General features: G+C 38.3%; 3 protein-coding genes across 3 annotated transcripts; 2 read left to right on the top strand and 1 right to left on the bottom strand.

The window, feature by feature from the left end:
- The first annotated feature begins 198 nt into the window (after window positions 1-198).
- On the top strand, window positions 199-2,543 carry LOC5519872 (spermatogenesis-associated protein 24). Its single transcript, XM_001639696.3, has 5 exons — window positions 199-331; window positions 686-751; window positions 967-1,097; window positions 1,964-2,034; window positions 2,180-2,543. Exons 1-5 carry the CDS (start codon window positions 224-226, stop codon window positions 2,395-2,397), a joined length of 594 nt encoding a protein of 197 aa, XP_001639746.2. The 5' UTR covers window positions 199-223; the 3' UTR covers window positions 2,398-2,543.
- An 810-nt stretch (window positions 2,544-3,353) lies between these two features.
- Window positions 3,354-8,256, bottom strand: LOC5519871 (GPI ethanolamine phosphate transferase 1). The gene is made up of 5 exons (XM_032364759.2): window positions 7,863-8,256; window positions 6,977-7,267; window positions 6,431-6,793; window positions 5,853-6,032; window positions 3,354-5,537 (listed from the first exon to the last, which is right to left on the bottom strand). Exons 1-5 carry the CDS (start codon window positions 8,230-8,232, stop codon window positions 3,868-3,870), a joined length of 2,874 nt encoding a protein of 957 aa, XP_032220650.1. The 5' UTR covers window positions 8,233-8,256; the 3' UTR covers window positions 3,354-3,867.
- Window positions 8,257-8,858: 602 nt separating this feature from the next.
- Window positions 8,859-17,016, top strand: LOC5519790 (protein O-GlcNAcase). Its single transcript, XM_032364643.2, has 14 exons — window positions 8,859-9,065; window positions 9,168-9,219; window positions 9,694-9,791; window positions 9,882-10,012; window positions 10,405-10,573; window positions 11,093-11,191; window positions 13,169-13,900; window positions 14,142-14,398; window positions 14,613-14,882; window positions 15,200-15,304; window positions 15,379-15,470; window positions 15,601-15,739; window positions 15,867-16,025; window positions 16,346-17,016. The coding sequence occupies exons 1-14, from the start codon at window positions 8,900-8,902 to the stop codon at window positions 16,535-16,537; spliced, it is 2,661 nt and encodes an 886-aa protein (XP_032220534.1). The 5' UTR covers window positions 8,859-8,899; the 3' UTR covers window positions 16,538-17,016.
- The last annotated feature ends 1,603 nt before the right edge of the window (window positions 17,017-18,619 follow it).

The following is an 18,619-nucleotide window of genomic DNA, read 5'->3' as shown; positions in this document are numbered from 1 at the left end:
TTGCTTCAATGGGCCCTACGCTCATCTGTGTGTGGAAAATCGTTAAGAATTGAAAAACGTTGCATCTATAACGAAAACAGTTTAAGACAAATTATTTTCAACATAGTTAGTAGACCAACTATGATTTCATTGATACTACTGTTATAAAATAATATGACAGAGGAGGCCTGTGTGTCGTGTATTTAGTGGACTGGGGGCGAGGCGCGCAAATCGAAAAACCAAGATGGCGGCTACCGCGGCTACCAGCGAGCCAAGTTACATGATAGTAAACAAACAACTTCGGGATGTTGTACGAGCCCAAGAGACGACCATTGCACGACTTGTAGCCATGGTAGGTAACAAGCGGAGAACGACGCCTATTCTAATCGAATTATCTACTTGGAAAGCATTATAAACTCCGTTTTATTACTTATATATCCGAAAACAGCAAACTTCACTTTTTAAAGTTTAAAATGCAAACTTCTTTAAAGCATTCTTACTTATGTTTAATTTTAGTGTCTATCTAGCTGTTGATTAAGTGTCATCCTACTATTAGCGTGTGGCACACTCTGCGATAACTCGAATGTGATTTTAGATGACACGAAATTAAAACTGAAGGTTTCTGATATAAGTAATCACAGAAATCTGTTTGTTTGTACAAGTCATGGACCTTTAACTTCCTTTACCGAATATTTACTATCCCCAGTGTCAGTCAAACAAGGAGGACTTAGTCCCAAGAGAAGAATATGAGAGATTATCAAGACAACTCGAGGTACAGTTTGTCCTGGATGAGAAAGGGGGTAAATTTCTGTTATGTTAAAGCTTGTAAGAGATTCTCAAGGTTATCAGGTTTTAATTGAAAACTAGGAAACTATCAAGGTAGATAATTATTGGTTGAAAATAATACTGTAAGGTGTAGAAAGTATTAGGAATAGTTTTTGGTAAAATAATGGGTAAAGTATCAAATTATTACTATTGAAATGTCAGGATGAAAAACTGGAACATATGAAGACTAAAGCAAAGCTTGCAGGCGAAAGTGAGAAACTGCAGTTTGCGCTGGGTGAGGTTGATATCCTTAATAAACAGCTACAGAGAGAAAAGACAGCATTTGAAAAGGCGTAAGTTGATTTATTTGCATATACACACCTATATGTATCAAAGAAGGATTGAGGTCTCCAAAAGCCATGGTTACAAGCACTTAAACAAGAACATGAATGACACAGCTTTCAACTTGGATTAGTGTTTATTAACATTTATTTGCCCATTTATTTGATACTCATGAAGCTCTGCGTGTTAATACACATTCACTCTCAGAATTTGAAATAGTTGTATGCTAACATCCAACTAATCTTAATATGTTCTTCGAGCCTTTTTCCTGTAGGGTTGCACTGTGAAAATCAATTCCTTCGCTGTGTTGAATCATAATAATCAAATCAATATATGGCAAAGCCTTGGCCTCTGAATACTAAAATATCACAGATATCACAATTATAACAGGCATGAATTTGTTTGGTGACAATACTGCCTTATCACATCTTCAGTACTCACTAACTTATTTGGAAATAAATATGGTTCACTAGAAACTGGTAGTTAACTCTGGTTAACGAACACAACTATTTGGATATTTTGATTTATTTATTTGGGGAATGATATGTTTTTATCATTCTCATTTTTATATTAATTTTGTGGACAGGCTTTGTATGTGCCAACTCTTCTGATTTCCAAGGGAGACTCCAGGTTTTAGCCTTCATCTCCTGGCAAAAAATCAAAACTTCCTATACATTTACTGTAACCTCCCAGGAAAATTCATAAAAAAACTCTTATACAGTTCTGGTTATTTCAAGCACAATTGGGTTTTTGAGCCGTTAAAGTTGGCAAGTGTTAGCCTTTGTAAGCTTTCCTTCAAATTAGGCTGTGCCCCTGTTATGCTAGACTCTTATGTTCTATTGAAGGGCCACTTACTGTGCTTTCTGTTTGATTGTAGGTTTGGAAGTTTAAAAAATAAAGCACAGATGAAATCTCAAGAAAGGGATGACCTTTTGAATAAGTGTGAAGGTAGAATTAAAATAAGAAGCAATATGTTCAGAAATTTTAATTTAACATTTACAGTCATTACATTTTGACGACTCATACGTTTATGTTCCAAAACTTTGTCTGTTCCCAGAATGTTCCCTGATTTCCTAATGCTTTTTTCCCTCAGAGATGGAAGTTATTTGCCACAAGCAAGATGATGTACTGACAGCTAAAGAATCGAAAATCAAAGACCTGAAGATGAGACTTGCAAAGCAGAAAGAAAACCACAAAAAGCAGCTATCCGACCTTGAAATTCAGAGGGAGCAAGAGAGATATATTGTCCTCAATACTCTTGCAAAAGATGAAAACAAAGTGAAGAGGAAGAAACGAGTCACTTTTAGATAATCTCTTCACTCTTGTTTTCTATCCATTTCATCTTTTTGATGGAATTAGAATTTATAGTTAGATTTTGCAAGATGTCATTTTAGAAGAAAGCTAGGAAGGACAAGGAAAATTTGTAAAAAGATGACAGAGAGAGGGAGAGATAAAAATAAAATAAAAACAGAAATAGGTATGGGCTTAAACAGGCACTAGGAGGATATGTAGATCACTTCCAGAGCTAGGGGGGTGAGCACACGCCCCCTTGACCTCCAAAAGGTGGGTAATTTCGTATTTAAAGGATGCCAAACATTATACTTTTAGCATATGAGATATGACTCAGAACACCACTGCTTAATATCTACAACAATAATTACCATCTTTACATATCTTTTCTTCCCTACCTTTCATTTTGTACAATTAGTACAATATCTCAAATATCATCAGTCAAATTTATTAATAATATATTACATTCAAATTACCCTGGGTACCAGAGCCTCCAGACTCTTATCCAGTGACCCTTCATCGCGACATTTTGGCTGAGCGTCACTGGGCTAGAAAAGCTTGGAGGCTCTGGTACTCAGGGTACATTCAAATCAAAACCAGCCATGTTCATAGAGACAAATGTGTGCATGTGTGTGTTAAGGCCTGGCTTAACTAGGTGACATGTTGAGCGTGGCACGTCACACATTACATGTCTGCATGTCTCCTAGTTTAGCCACCCAGAGAGACATTGTAGGCACACAACAACTCTTGTAGCAGCAAAATAGAATATTTCTCGGATAGTTGGGCATCATTTTTTTCACACGCTCTACAAAATTTGTCCTGCAGTACATGTTTTGTTAGTGGCTAAATTAGGAAACATTTAGGAGACACGTCATGTCGCCTTGTTTAGCCAGGCCTTTAGGTTTTCAGGTGAAAATTGTTGGTATAACCAATAATGTAAAGTTTTACTACTGTCAATAATATAGATTAGACAAAACTGTCAATAAAAGTATTTATTTGCATTACTAAGTAGAAAACTCTTAGACCTCGAACAAATGCTGGTATTTTCATGTACCCTTCCAAATGCAAATGAACATGGAACAATCAACTTGCTTCATTTGCTTTGGAACGGTACATGAAAAGAATGGTGTATAAACTAGGCCTTACAGATATGTTTTACATGTTTTCTGAAACAAATTAAAGCTGCAATAGCACCAGTTTACTTCCAGCCAATTATGTAACAATTTCCGCTAATTTTTAACGTAAACATGAAAAATATTTCAAAACTGTAAAAGCAGTGTTTCTTTGAGATAAAACAAATTTCCTTTGAGATGTAACTGGACAAAAGTAAACTGGTACAACTGTGTTTTAAAAACAGTGCCATGACAAAAAATGGCATTGAAACGATACCATAGCAATTTAAAATTTCTTGATTAAGTTGCAAATGTATCAGCAACATAGCTAATAATGGCTGATGAATATTTTCTGTTGGGCTTGCTGGTTATTGAAATGTTACACCTGCTTCTTTCTAAACTCTAGTCCTATGGATGCACCTGTGAGAAGTCTTGACAATCCAAATATCAGAAGCAGAAATATAATAAATGCCATCATGATAACATAATGGCTAATACTGGTTCCTATCTCTAGCCAGCTCCCATAGTCCTGTACCAAATAGAGGAAATGTAAGCCCATTGCATCCGTAAGCACAAGCACAACTAGGAAAAGGCTATAAACAGGGACTTGCCGTACAAGATGAACTGCATCAAATGCACATGTAACAATCACAAACGGAACCACAACTTTACACAGTAACAGAGTACCCATAAGGAATGGTGAGAATACTGTCATAAAACAATAAACAGATGCAGGGTCGAAGCTGTTGATACTTGCAATGTTTCCAGTCCCAAAAAATGCAGTGATAATGAAGAACACAAAGAAATAAGAACCACGCAGGTCATCTAGAGAGAGAGGCCTTGTAAGGGAGGTGTCAAGCCCTTCTTTGAGGAAGTTCCATCCAGGCTGTCTTTGGCTTGCTAGGGTGTCTCCAATATTCATTGTCAGTAAGTTTTCTAATGTTCCTCCAGACAACTTGTGTTCCATCACAAGCCAAGCTGACATTTGGAGGGAAAGAGTGAGGATAAATAGCCCCTCATAGGCAGTACTCATAAGCAAATAGACAGATATGAACCCCAAGGTGATGCTGCTCAAACGCAATACCAAGTTTTTGGAGCTGAACAATGGGAACACAAACGAAGCAAATAAGATTATCCAACTCATAGTTTGGTTAGCGAAAGGCACCCCCTGCTTGATTTTGAAACTGTTCGAAGTACTATGGACTATATACATTGCAACAGCTATCGCTAAGGTTTGAATAGCTATAATCCTTGCACTTTTCTTGGCTTGTTGATAAAACTCTGGACTAACGATGCAACTGTATATCAATACCATTCCAAAGCATGCGATGGAGAGAAATCCTGCTAATATAACCAAAGGATAATTAGCCTCTCGTCCTACAACAGGGAGTAATGGGAAAATTGCTAAGCCAAGAGCAGAGAGAATCCAAAAAAGTCTTGCAGACCAACATGCCCTTGTCAGTAACAATACCCAGATACAAAAACACCCAAGTCCTAGGCAGAGAACCTCTCGGTGGAAAAAACTTAAGACTAGAATTTCTATTGTTAGTACACCAAAAATCAATGTCGCCATAAGTCGCTTGCCAAGATTGTTTGTACAGATGTATCTCCAAATGGATGTTATAGTATCTGTTTGTTTTGCAAGATGGTTCCAGAAAAATAATGGCATCATGCAGTAAATGTAGTACATTACTGGGGCTGTCTGATAGGCCAGCACAAGAATCTCTAAAACCCCAAGTCCAGCACAGCCAGTGTTGATAAGCAAGTGTTGCTTTCCTTTCTTAAAGGCTGAAATCTGTTGGTAGCTTTTTGTTGCTTGTTTTGTAATGTCTGTATGTTGCTGTACAATCCACAGTATGACACAACATATCCACCCTACAAATCCAAGTGTGACAGTTGTATTTAGGAACACTCTATCATAGTTCTGGTAATAGTTCAGGCCTTCCAAAGCCAAGTCCATTAAATGACGACTAAGTTGTGAAGCCTGATCATAATCCTTTGAGCGTAACGCAGACTTAATGTCACGAAGCATGCCAAGTTGTTGAGCTCCTGTTTTAAGGAAGAAAACATGAGGCCATGTTAAAACAATTGAGTTGTTTCCTCCATTCATTAAACTAGGGGAATCCACAGGCTGTTCTGACACAACCATGGAAGTTTTCATTCCATACATTTTCCTTTTTTTTTGGGGGGGGGGGGTTATGAAGAACAGGATTAAGTATAAGAAAAACGTGACAATCACTTTGTTGGTGGCCCTTAGTGTATGGTGGTAATTGTGTTTAATTCAATTTTCACAACACACAATACTTGGTCATGTATACAAGGGTAATATTATTATTAATTCCAATATTACTTTCATTGTTATACCTGCAAGAGCTCTGAATGGTCGGAAGATCAGAGAAGTGTCCTTCCTGAAGGTCTCTTTAACTTGGTATTGGGCCAGTATCTGCTTTGCATTTGTGAACAGGTTCTCGGCAAGATAGTGAGGTGTGTTGTTAAGATAGGCAGTGGGTAGGATACCAACAGAGTTCAAAGGATAGGGAACACCTGCAAAAAAGATATTTAAGTGATGGTCTATTTGTATACCGCAAATTAACATCACATGACATGACCAAATTTCACATGTGACTGACTTTGTCATTGTGTAGATCTATATACTGTTCCATGCAGTTACCAGTACCACTAAGCTATCATACCCCCCACTGAGCTATTGTACCACTCAAGCTTTTACTTTTTACCACAACACCTTTTACACAACAGAATCAGTTCATTTCAGTGTCTAATGTTTGAGAGCAGCATTATTTACTCAATAACCACAAATATCAGTGAGATTTTGAATTAGAAACATAGCAGATGTGTCAAAGTTTGAGTGTGATGTATATTTCTACCCAGGAAGGGGGGTGGCATGCTATTCGATGATGGTATCTAAACAAGTAAATAAATACCAATTAATGATGTCATCAGAGGTGCAATATCAGCCTGGTTAACGTCATTTCTTTGAAGATGAGTCAGTTTCCATAATGATGACAAACCATCCTGACTACCTGTGCCATCTGAGGTTATTGGTCCCCTTATACCTGCACCCCACGCAACAAGGGGTGTAAGTGTTTCATGGGCATGGCCTGCACCATGTGAACCCCAGTTTGTCATGCCGTGATCAGATGTGAGAACAAATGCAGTTGATGCATCATTGCCAAAGAAGTCATCAATAAGTTGAACTGTCTTTTTTATTCCTTTATCTACAAAGGCAATGTTGTTCAGGTATTCCAGTGAACTTGGGCGATGGGCATGACCATTGGTGTCAATTCCTGGGAAACATAAGCTAAAATTATTTAATATGTAAATAGTGGTGTATTCAAAAACATTTCTGGTAATGTTGTGTCAAATTCCTATTTTAGAGCAGGGATAGTCAGGTATATAATTTGCCAAATAATTGAAATACCTTCAAGAATGAATTTTTAATTGACATATCGTAATAAACCCCTTCTTACCAAGAAGATGAAGAAAAAATATGATCTGTCCTTTGGAGACTTTCTCAAAAAGTGAATGGTTACTCTTAGCTTCAATGAAAAACTCCTCCACTTTGTCAAATACCCAGGAGTCTAGTTTGGCAGCATCTTTGTCAGCAAAGTCCTCTTCTGTAGCAGGGTACATAGACGTGAAGACGTGGTCACCTGTTGCTCCCTTTGCAAACATTGGAAGAATGTCTGGACTTCCCCAGGACCATGTGAATTGGGTCTCATTAAATGAAGAGTCAAACTCAACTGGGTTTTCTTTCCAACCTGTTAGCAGTTAAGATAAATTATAAAGCTTTGCTTTGACTTAAGACATAAGCAACTCCCTTTCCACTTGTTTGCAGGAGCATTACAGATACCCCACAATAAAGACACAAACATAGGGTAACTGATTTTATGCTGTTTTGCAGGATTGATTTTTTTAATGTATGTCTGGATTGAAGTTAGTTTGCTTGTGTTTTAATTTTTTTTTGGTGGAACGTAAGAAACTAGAGTTTTATAGTGTTGTATTTGTAGGATAGTATTTAAACATTGGCTTGTGGAAGAAGTCACAAAGTTGCATTTATAATTACATTTTTTGCATACCATGCTCTCATTGACTGGTGTTAGAGAATCTGTTGTTTATATACTGCTCTTCTTTTTTGACAAAGTGGTAATGCTGTTCCAGTAAATGAAATCATTAAGTATAAAATCATTATTAAATCATAGTAAATTAGAACATTATACGTAAGCCGTGTTTACACCAAGAATGGACCCTTAAAACTTTTAGTAAGCGGTGTTTTGAATGAAAAAAAAAAAACTAGAAAAATCTAAATTGGAAATTCCATCTCCATTCATTCCCGTAAATTGATGTGGTCTCCACCTTTTGCCACAGCACTGACATCTTCATAAAACCCAGCGATCAGTGCGACATGCCCCGGTCGTGACTCTGTAGGAACTCTCGTGTGTGATACGCCCCAGCAGCCTTGCGATTCTATAATATGGCGAAGATATGGAGCTCTTGTAAGTCCGTTTTCGTCCTGCTCGAAAAACTTGTCCGCCCGAAGTCCATCCGCAACAAACAACACCAGCCTTTTCGCAGGCGGATCCAAGGACGATTTCTGCGGCGTCATGCCATGAACTAGAGGAGAAGTAAAATAAATGTCGAATATAGAGGCTAGGTAAGTAATGTGCACTAGAACTCCAGCAAATACGACAACTAGAATGACGGAAACAGCCTTCTCGGAAGCCATTTTGGATCATGCTGACCGTGAGAGATTGAGCCGAGATGAGCTAGTCGAACACAGGAAACCCACACCCAACATACAAACGTCTAATGTAATTACACAATTTTTTTTATAAAAAAAACTTTTTTAAAGAGGCTCAGCTAGCAGCAAAACATTGCTTTTTATTCTTATTTGTTCTAAAATGTAGTGTTAAATTGTGATTATTAATAATAACAACCTTTCATATTTTAGTGCTGATAGTCATTTGTGTAATTCACCTTTTAAATAATTCATTGGATACTATATTTTATAAGCACTAAAATTTAAGAACATCGCTAAGAACATTTTCAGCCTAAAAATGCTCCAAAAATTAAGAACGGCCTATAAAAAAAAGTGTACACTCTTTTTATTACCACTCGAGCAAATATTAAACGTTCTTATATGTTCAAAAGAAAAATGTATTTTGCACGCCACCTTATTTTACCATCTTGCTACCGACTGACTGGACTTATTCTCGGACTTTTTAAAAACCAGTCAGACCGCTTTCGCGGAGAAGCCGTGATAAAAACAAGTTTATCAGGATACGTGTTGGGTAAACCGGTATGCGAAACCTGTCTGTGGTTACTGCGCGTGCTCAGAAAGCGTTACGCGGGCAGTGCGATCATTATTCTTCGTTCTGCGTTCAGGAACGTTGATGCAGACCGAAAATTTGATGTCTCAAATCAAATCCTCCATCAAAAAGGTCCGGACCCTACCTTATTCAAAGCTGAAAGTTCGTACAAAGTCAAAAACAAATGCAACGATGAGTGGAGGCCTTTCAGAGAGTGTGAACCGTCCGTTTTCTAGCGGTGTTGTCGAAGGTATGCCAAGACCGCCCGCCATTTTTGGCACAATTTCTTCATCATTTTTTCGATATCCTCATTTCCCAACTCTTTTCCTCTTATATTCTATGCATTCCTTAGGTTTTTATGGACGTCCATGGACTTTTGAGCAAAGGAAAGAGTTGTTTGTGAGGTTAGTAAGCAGTATAAACTGACGATTCATTCCACCTTTATGAAATAACACATTCATTTGTGTGCAATTCGACGCCCTTCGCTATCGAACGACTCGATAGAACATGAAATCTCGTTCAGTTTTATCAATAGATTTCGAATTCTCAAAATAAACGCTTTGTATTTGTTTAATGATTTCATATTACTTTCATCTACTTACTGGTTTAGGATTTTGTGAAAAAAAATTATTACGAATTGCTACGTCATTACTTTGTAGGATATTTGACAAGGATGTAACCCCGGAAGACGCAAAAATCTATTATAAAAACCGATAAAAGGCCTTCAAAATCACATATCGATAAAATTGTCTAAATTCTTGATTTTGATGGTATTTTCTCATTAAGGCGAATGAAGGCATTTTTTGGAAGTGATAAAAGCTTTGAATATCTTGTTCATTTGTTGTAAAAGTTAACGTGAAATTAAATGTCTTGTGCAGAATGAGGGTTCTTGGCATGAGTACCTACTTATATGCCCCAAAAGATGATCTCAAGCACAGAGCAAAATGGAGAGAGCTCTACAACTTAGAAGAGTCAGGTAGGATCATTTAATTAAACATTTTGATCTTGATAGGGTCCCTTGGTAGGTTTGGGACTGTTTTATTCTAATTATTCCTTATTTGCACAGAAAATCTGAGGATGTTGATCAGTTGTGCCAAAGAGAATGGAGTCGCATTCTACTATGCACTATCTCCGGGGCTGGATATTATTTTTTCCAGTGCTAAAGATGTGCAACTTCTCAAGAAGAAGATGGAGCAGGTAAACGAATCAGGGATTTTTCTAAAAGCATTGATGCCTTCTGATAGTGTCACAGACATACATTGAATGATCACGGTTCATTGGCTTTCTATGGTAGCAAGAGATTTCTGAATATGTCAGAAAGTGATAGTTAGGGTACTAACGAAGCTTTCCCATCTTCCTCTAGTTTGAGAGGGCAAGTATGGTTATACAAGACGCAACAAAAAGGGAAAGGGGCACATTCAAATTTATTTGCATTTCCATTGTATTTATTGCTTCATTCTATAGAAATCAAGGTGTGAAGTCCCATTGGCCCTGTATTCTGTAGTCGCTCCCTGAATTGCTTTGTTACAAATGTTGTAAATACAGTTTGTCTTTTTATTAAATTGATGTCTGAATCTGTTGATCCTCAGCTCCAAGGGCTAGGCTGTGAGGCCTTCTCACTTCTCTTTGATGACATCGACCCTGAGTTGAAGTTCCCTGATGAAAATATCTTCAGCCACTTTGGTGACGCCCAGGTCAAGCTGACAAATGAGATGTACCATCACCTCAAGTGTCCCAAATTTCTTTTCTGCCCAACAGGTTTGTCTATTGCTATTCTACCATTGTAGCATTTATTTCTTTTTGTTTGTTTAAAACACCATAATAACATGAATTACCATTCTTAGGGTTTTTAATGGCCCTTTTTTATATTGAAAGTAGTATTGTATCAACCTTGTTAAAAGTATTCAAAGCAGCTGTTAAAGAATGTTAAACTCTTTAAAGTATCCATTTTTTTATTACGAGATACGATGTGATTGGTGGAGGAACTCGTAAGTATCCCCACACTTTTTCTAGATGTTAGTAGCATTGCCACCAGTTTCCTTCCGGGCGGCTGACAAACCTCAACTGACAAGAGACAAAAGATTCTATTACAATCTGCACTATTTAATAGGCCATGCACTCTAAATTATCAGTCTTATCAGTGCTTTTACAATTATAAAATATTTTTCATGTTTTATTTTAAAAATCATAGGAGATTGTTATGTAATCAACTTAAAGTAAACAAATGAAAATGCTGCTTTATTGTTGGATCTTATAATTGATGTGTAATCTTCCCAGAATACTGTGCCACTCGTGCGGTTCCAAATGTAGAAACCTCGCAATACCTTAGCATTCTTGGGAACAAGCTGGAGTCCAAAATTGACATTATGTGGACAGGTATGTTTTTTACTCTTGTTGCCAGTGTGAGTTTGCATTGTTGAATTTCCTTGAATTTCTTTATGAATGCATTGCTCCTGTTCCATTTAGCAGTATTGGTGATGGACAATCTCTTCGTCCAACTCTCATGAACTTGACGTGAAGGTATAGTTGCAGAGTAGTTTTTTCTTTCCAGCCAGCTAAAGCTTTTAGGAGTTTTCTAACCCAATTTGAAACTGTTTGAAAGCCCCCAAGACAGGTTTCTTGGGGTTTTCACAACACAGGTGAAGTTTCTAAAATTTCTAAAAGAGAAAATAAACCCTAGGTGTAACAGGCTAACCAACCCAACAAAATTGACAGGGTGATATATTTCCATGCCAAAAAGGAAAAAAGACTAAATTCAAAGGGTTGATTTGAGATTTTGTGGTGATATTTGTGCAAACAAATAGTTTGAAGAAACTTGACAGCACACCCATGGAAACATATCACCTGTCTGAAATTATAATAAATCTAAAGGCAAAGATAATCCAGGTTAGGTCCATACTTTGCTTGCCCCTTGTTTGATTATTTTAGTTGCTCTGTCACATCAAAAATAAAGAGAAAAAGAGAAAAGAATGTGGCTTATTTTTTACTGACTGCATTTTCCAGTGATCAAGAGCAGTTTGTAATGTCTTGAGTTACTTAGACACTGAAGCTTTTAGACCTCCCAGTAGTTTCAGTTGGTCTTTTTGACTTAGCTTCCATGCAAAGGAAAAGCTGAATGGCTGGTTGTTTTGGAATGAGAAGAATTGTAAAAAAAAACATTTTTACTTTACTGAGCATGCAGCTTCAATTTTCCTTGTGCATCAGAAGATTAAGTGGAATCTTAGCCAACATACATATTTTTGAAGCATTGGAGTTTGATGTGGGAAAGTATGATGTGGGAAAGTATGATTTTAAACACTTCTTTCCTTTTCAACCTCCAAACTTTAGTGTGAGTGTTTGGAAAAGTTTCTACAGCATACATATCAATGCCTTTTTGCATTTTAAAAATTACCAATTCAACAAGATTTACTGTTGTAGCAGTTTGATCAAACACCACAAGTTACCTAGTAAACCATATCAGAATAGCCATCATGCTAGCTTAGCCATCCACATCATTTTGTATTTCGGGTTAAAGCTGCATCATGGCTTTCTGATATTTGTGTTGTGTTTTGTGTTGTTCGTGGTTGTTGTCTGTTCGTTTTGTGCTTGTGTTTTTTGTTTTTGTTTTGTAATCTATCATGTTTTGCCTGCTTCTATTTTTGTTGACACCATCTAAAATAGAAACTGGGAGGATGAAAAATGTACCATATTTTTTTAGATGTTATATGATTTAGTTGGTTGTCAACAAACATTGAAGTGAAAGGATAAATAATGTGTGATCTCCCCCTTAAAACAAAGAAATTAATCTCTACTCATAAAATTTGAAATGAGTTATTGGTCTCCAATTATTTAATCTACAAGCTTCAGTCTTTAAGTCTCAATGATCAGGTTGCCCTGCACCCATTGTTTTGTTTAATCTGTGGCCAGTTTCCCACTATTCTGCTAGTTGATAGCTTGCCACTCACTGGAAATCAGATGCAAAATTGAGCTTGCAAGTATGTGTGCCTAACTTTGAATATCTACATGATTCATATTAATAACAAATCAGGAACAACAACACAAAATCATGCCAGATGAACCAAGTTGCACGTTGAAATTGCTGTTACTCCTAAATTCTGAAAACTCCAGACAAGGTTCATTTTGAGGTGTTGTGTTGTTGTCCTTGTTTAGCTTATTCCCATGTTTCATTTGGCTATCATCTTCTATCTGAGTTGGTTAGTTTGTAAGCAAGCTTATGGCTTAATAGAAATCACTATGAAATACAAACTGCTGGCAAACAAGGAAGGAAAAGACTAGGTACGTCTGCATGTGCTAAGTGTTATATGTGGACAAACACACCACTATCAGGGCTTGAGGGAACACTATTTCTCCTAGGTCCAAAGGTGATCTCCCAACACATTACTCCAGAGTCTATTCAAACCTTAAGTCGCGTCTTGAAGAGAAAACCTGTCATCTGGGATAACATCCATGCCAACGATTATGACCAACGCCGTGTGTTTCTTGGGCCCTATCATGGTCGTCCTGTTGAACTTTACAAACACCTCAATGGTATCCTCACTAATCCTAACTGCGAGTTTGAAAGCAATTTTATAGCCATCCACACGCTTGCCACCTGGGTAAGGTGTGCAAAAGGAGAGAGTGCTGCTACTGTAGATGAACCAATGAACTTGGATCCTGTTACAGACAAAGTCAATGGAGAGCACATGGAAGAAGATCCAATTGATGCAACTATTCCTGACAGCCCAGTTACTACTAACGCTAAGTCTGCTGATGTCAAAGTTGATGTCAAAGCTGATGAGATTGCTAAAGAGGAGTCACCAATGGAGACTGACAATGTTGTCAGCTTGCCATATGACCCTGATCTGGCTTTAAAGGAGGCTGTTTTAGCATGGTTGTTGGAATTTCAGAAAGAAAAACACCCATCCCCATGTCCCTATGCTAAAAGTGGTCCCTATAGTGTGTCGACCACCCCTCCTGTCCAGAAGCAAGCACCCATGTGCACAGGGACCAACACTACCAACTCTGTTTCACCTGTTTGCACCCCGTCAGCATATAGAACAGCCAAACAGAACAGCAGGAAGAGGATGAATATTGCTCCCTCGTTAGGTTGGTATCTGATAAGCTTTTTTTTCTCCATCCACAAGAAACATTACCAGACTCAGTAATATGTCCGCAGTAAAGTTTGTACACCCTTGCTGTTCATCAACCCAGCTTTTATGACCCAATTTGTCTAGCAGTTTTAAAGCCGGAAGTCACACAGAGCTGTAGAGCACAGATTCTGTATTCTTTGCTAACTAACTATTACTAAAATGTTAATTAGTGTTAATTTGGTGATTGTCTTTTATAGAGAACATTCGCAGCATCAAAGAAGACATCGAATCACTGATGGATGTTGCTGAGGTGAAGCCTAACATTAAGGTTAAAGTGTCTACTCCCCTCCAGGTCGAGGATCTGATGCTTCTAGTAGACTTGTTCTATTTGCCATACAATCATGGCATCAAGGCAAGGCACTTCATCACTGAATTCAAGTGGCTCAAAGCTCATGCTATCAATGAGGACAATGAGGACTTCAAGGAGTTGACTGAGGAACAGCAAAAAACAAAGGTAATAATCAGAGTTTGCAAAACAGAAAAAAAAGATCAACTATCAACTGTCACAAACCAACGTACTATGCAGCAATGATGACTTATTATCTTTAATATCCTAATTATGATTACATCCATATACGCTATACTGAGCTGCACGTCTCACCCAAGGCCATATACATACCTGTTGTGATAACAAGAAGTTAATCAGGTAATATTCATTTTGTTTACAGTTGACAGAGTGGAAAGCCAGGGCGGAGGATTTCCATCAGCAGTGCCAAGCAGTGTCAGACATGTTTGTGCGTTTCTCCGAGACACCCAACCGTGCCCTGCTGTATGATATCTACCCATACTTGTGGGACATCAAGGAGAGTATCTCCTTGCTTGATACCTTTGTCACTTGGCTGAATTCAAAGAGCAGGTTGAAGAAACAGAGGCCCAATTTCTATCCAGAAGACCCTGAGCCTTGGGTGTTCAGAGGGGGCTTGTGTGGCGAATTACAGGTGAATTCTCCCATAATCAGCAAATGGTGATTCCCCTCAGTGATTCCATTTTATTATTGTTGGGGTGGGGGCATTCAATAAGATAACATTTTAACAAATAAATTTTTTTTATATCAATATCATTTACATCACTTTGTTTATTGTAGATAAATTGGGAGGATTTGGTCTTATTAAGTCTGCACTTTTTCAGTTCAGTATGAATAAAGATATTATATTTTTACAGGTTTTTTTCTGGGGGTATTCATTTAAAGCTAAACCCTATTGCTGGATGCCTGATTGCACCTAGTAACAGATTTGCAACTATTTCAATTCTGTAGAGACTTCTTCCTGTTGATAGCAATACAGATATGTACAGCATCAGAGCACCTGATGTCCCAACAACTTGTGTATACACCATTAGACCATTCCAGCCCGAAGATGAGGTGAGTGCAACAATCAATGTCCATGATGCATCTCTTGGTGCTTTCACTTATCTTGTGTGCTTTTGCTGTTGCAGAAATCCATGTATGAAATCTGCTTGTCCACCTGTGATGATGGAGAAGACGGGCATGACTTGTTTTCCAATGAACCTTCAATGGCTGGTGACAGGTACTTACGTCTGTCTGTGTCTGTCTCTTTGTGTGGTTGTCTGCCTGTCTGTGTCCATATCTATCTGTGGGAAATTAAAATGTCTGTCATTCTTAGAACCAACATAAACACATTTGTTTTTCCTGTCTAGATTTGTGGGTCCATACATCAGCATATGTCCTGAGCATGTGTTTGTTGTGGAGGATTCAGAGGGCGTGTGTGGTTATGCAGTCTCCACACCAGATGCAGCAACTTTCTACAACATGTACAGACAAACCTGGTGCCCAGAGGTAATGAACTCGTATATTTCTCAATATCTTCTCCAAACATGTTAACACATAAAAAACTTGTTAAATGATATCTTGATTAACTATTTTATTTTTATTGTAAGCTCTTTTTGGTGTTTGACTTTATCAGGTTAGGAAAAAGTATACCCGACCCAGTGGAAATTCTTCAGATTGGACATATTCAGAGCATATAGCTGATGAATTCCATATACCCAAAGTATTCCTTCCTGATGAGCTTTACTCTAAACACAAAGCTAAAGTCAGATTGGATCTGCTTCCCCGGGCAAGAGTAAGTACTTTCTTTGTAACATCTGATGCTCTTCCTTCCTATTATTACTGTTCACATACCTTATTTCTGTTATACCCTTGTCCAAAAACTCTATACATTAAGCTCCTAAAGGCGGGTTCTCACTACGACACAGGCGTGAGCGCAAACGGCGGCGCAACACAAGTGACATTCTGTCAAACATAAAAAAAACCAAGCAGTAGCGTTCTCTTGCGCTTGCGCACCAGTGAGAATCGGAAAATTACATGTGCTGCGCTTATTTCCAAGTGAGAACCAACCTTTAGAGACTACATTTAACACTAATTTAATCATTTTTTGTCTAGGATCATTTCCTTGCAAAGCGATTGATGATGTGCGTGCTCTCTGCATTGAAATCCGAGGGATGTACTAGTGTGTACAGCGAGATCAATGTGAATAATTCAGTCATGTTGGAGCTTTACTGCAGATTAGGTTTCTATGAAGTCATGTTGAAACAGGTCCCAGAGGACCATCTTATATATGGGAGGAACTTTTAAATCACTCTACATTCTCTATAATATCTGTAGGGGAAACTCTACCTCCTTATTCATCCTTTTTAAAGGCAAAAATAGGGATATCTCTTTTGAAGACAACAATCTTTGTTTAAAATTTCACAATTCCATCTTCTATAAGCAAAAAAAAATCTTTTTCTTATAGACAGTTTTTGGTTTATAAATGTATGCACGATATATTTAGAGTGTGTAGATGAATAGTGTTAATAAGGAATAGACAATTTTTCTTTTACTCAGAAAACCTATCATATGCATCACCCACATGGTAAGAGCTTTTAAAAAGCAGCTGGAAAGAAATATGTAGAGCAATAAAAATGTCCCTCTGTTCCGGTTGGGATCCATATCATTTGGTTCCCATTCGTTAGAATTAGAATTCAATAAATGACAGATATATTGAATATGATGATTGTATAAAGTATTTATAAATATTTTTATGTGTTTGTAAATAAATATGTGCAATATTATTTCATGGTTTGAGTATCCTTGGGCAGGCCCGTTACCAGCATTTTGGGCAGGGGTGAGCGATAGCTCGGTACCGGCTTCGCTTCTCAAGCGAGAGGACCAGGGTACAAACCCAGGTCAGGTCAGAGGTGTAAAAACCTGGCTCTCTACATTGGGTACTGTGTATCCCTCGTGGCTAGGATGACTACGTTAATGGTGGTCCCGTCTCGCCAAAACCTAGCTAACCAACCTAATTGTGGGACGTTAAAGAACCACTGAAAAAGCCAGAGTCCATCTTCAGTTTCTGAACTTGGCCGTATAACCAAAAGGGGCATTAATGTACTAACACTTTCTCATCCATATAAACTGCGTGGCAGCACAGTGCTGCTTGTATAGCAGTCCGAAAAAGACCCCTTGTAATGTAAATCTATAGTAATTGAGCCTATGGCTGCAATTCTGGGTAAAGTCGGCCCAGCCCATTTAGCCGGTCAATGGGGGCTCTTCTGAAGCCGTAGAGGTTACCGTTGGCTGCATGTTGTAGACTTTTTTGGTCGAATTGTCTATTTTTCTGGGGAGGGGGGGTGTGTGTTTTATCTGGATTTTTTTCGCGATTCTGCGTTTCGTTTAGCCTTCGGAAGTATGAGCGGTGCTAAACTGCACGAAAACTGGAGAGCATTGCTGTCCCCTGACTACTTGGATTCTGAAAGAAAATAGCAGAAAAGTACAGATGGGATACACCATAATGCGCAGCTGTTCTGGCTTATGTCACTCTTGTTTTGTTATCAACTAAGCGTGTTTCATTGGTATTCGTCACAGCTGTGCATCTTCCCCTTAAATATTGTTGTTGCTTTCTCTTAAATACAGTATACACCTATTTCAATAAACGTTGTGGGTGCTAATGGCAAATGGTAGTTGTAAGACAAATCGCAGCTCGTAGGTAGAATTACCCGCAGGGGCGGATACAGGGGGTGGATATTCACCCCCCTTTTTTGAGTAAAAAAATTGAAAAGTCAATTTGTTTGGAGAAAATAAATGCCTGAGGGACGGGGGTTACTGTCCATGTGCCTTCGCCTATACTTGACTTCGCTGACGCGACAAATCCAATTCAGCGTGAAATATTGTAAGATCTATGTAGTGACCTACCAAGAGCCACTGGACCAGTTATAAGCTGTCTGTCCGGTCATTATCCACCCCCTATTTTGAAATCCTGGATCCGCCCCTGCTAAGAGTAACAAGTAAGTTAACTAATCGCACGAGTTATTCACATTTTCCCGCTTTCAGTGAAATACGAGGAGTCCCTTGGTAATTTTGGATGGTAGCACTGCCATTTGACAATTGCCATTTGCGCTGACAACGTATTTTGATAGTTGTATTTTTTGGGCCATCCTCGGGGATACAGGGCGACGCAAGCTGGAGTACCTGCGGGGTCATGTAGAAGCTCTCAGAAGATTTCACCTCATTGGATTGATGCACCACAGGCAAAACAATGGGAAACAATACGGTAGAACGGGAATACAACAGAACAATGAGGTAATCCAGCCAATACTGTTAGGCCTTACGAGCGTGCTTCCACATTTGTGGGGATCGTCGCAGCGAGGATTAGGGAAAGGACGTCTTTTTTCTCTC

The sequence above is a fragment of the Nematostella vectensis genome, chromosome 6 (assembly GCF_932526225.1).
Source record: "Nematostella vectensis chromosome 6, jaNemVect1.1, whole genome shotgun sequence".
Taxonomy (NCBI): domain Eukaryota; kingdom Metazoa; phylum Cnidaria; class Anthozoa; order Actiniaria; family Edwardsiidae; genus Nematostella; species Nematostella vectensis.
The sequence above is the reverse complement of the archived record's forward strand: the minus strand, read 5'-3'. Positions and strand labels throughout refer to the sequence as shown.

Bases quoted from the DNA above. Each gene is read 5' to 3' on its own strand.
- LOC5519872 (XM_001639696.3), top strand. From the start codon at position 224: ATGGCGGCTACCGCGGCTACCAGCGAGCCAAGTTACATGATAGTAAAC. The intron at 332-685 runs GTAGGTAACAAG...TACTATCCCCAG, and splicing joins TTGCACGACTTGTAGCCATG to TGTCAGTCAAACAAGGAGGA. The intron at 1,098-1,963 runs GTAAGTTGATTT...GTTTGATTGTAG, and splicing joins AAGACAGCATTTGAAAAGGC to GTTTGGAAGTTTAAAAAATA.
- LOC5519871 (XM_032364759.2), bottom strand. From the start codon at position 8,232: ATGGCTTCCGAGAAGGCTGTTTCCGTCATTCTAGTTGTCGTATTTGCT. The intron at 6,794-6,976 runs GTAAGAAGGGGT...TATGTTTCCCAG, and splicing joins ATTTTTTCTTCATCTTCTTG to GAATTGACACCAATGGTCAT. The intron at 5,538-5,852 runs GTATAACAATGA...TCCTTAAAACAG, and splicing joins ACCATTCAGAGCTCTTGCAG to GAGCTCAACAACTTGGCATG.
- LOC5519790 (XM_032364643.2), top strand. From the start codon at position 8,900: ATGCAGACCGAAAATTTGATGTCTCAAATCAAATCCTCCATCAAAAAG. The intron at 10,013-10,404 runs GTAAACGAATCA...GTTGATCCTCAG, and splicing joins TCAAGAAGAAGATGGAGCAG to CTCCAAGGGCTAGGCTGTGA. The intron at 14,883-15,199 runs GTGAATTCTCCC...TCAATTCTGTAG, and splicing joins GCTTGTGTGGCGAATTACAG to AGACTTCTTCCTGTTGATAG.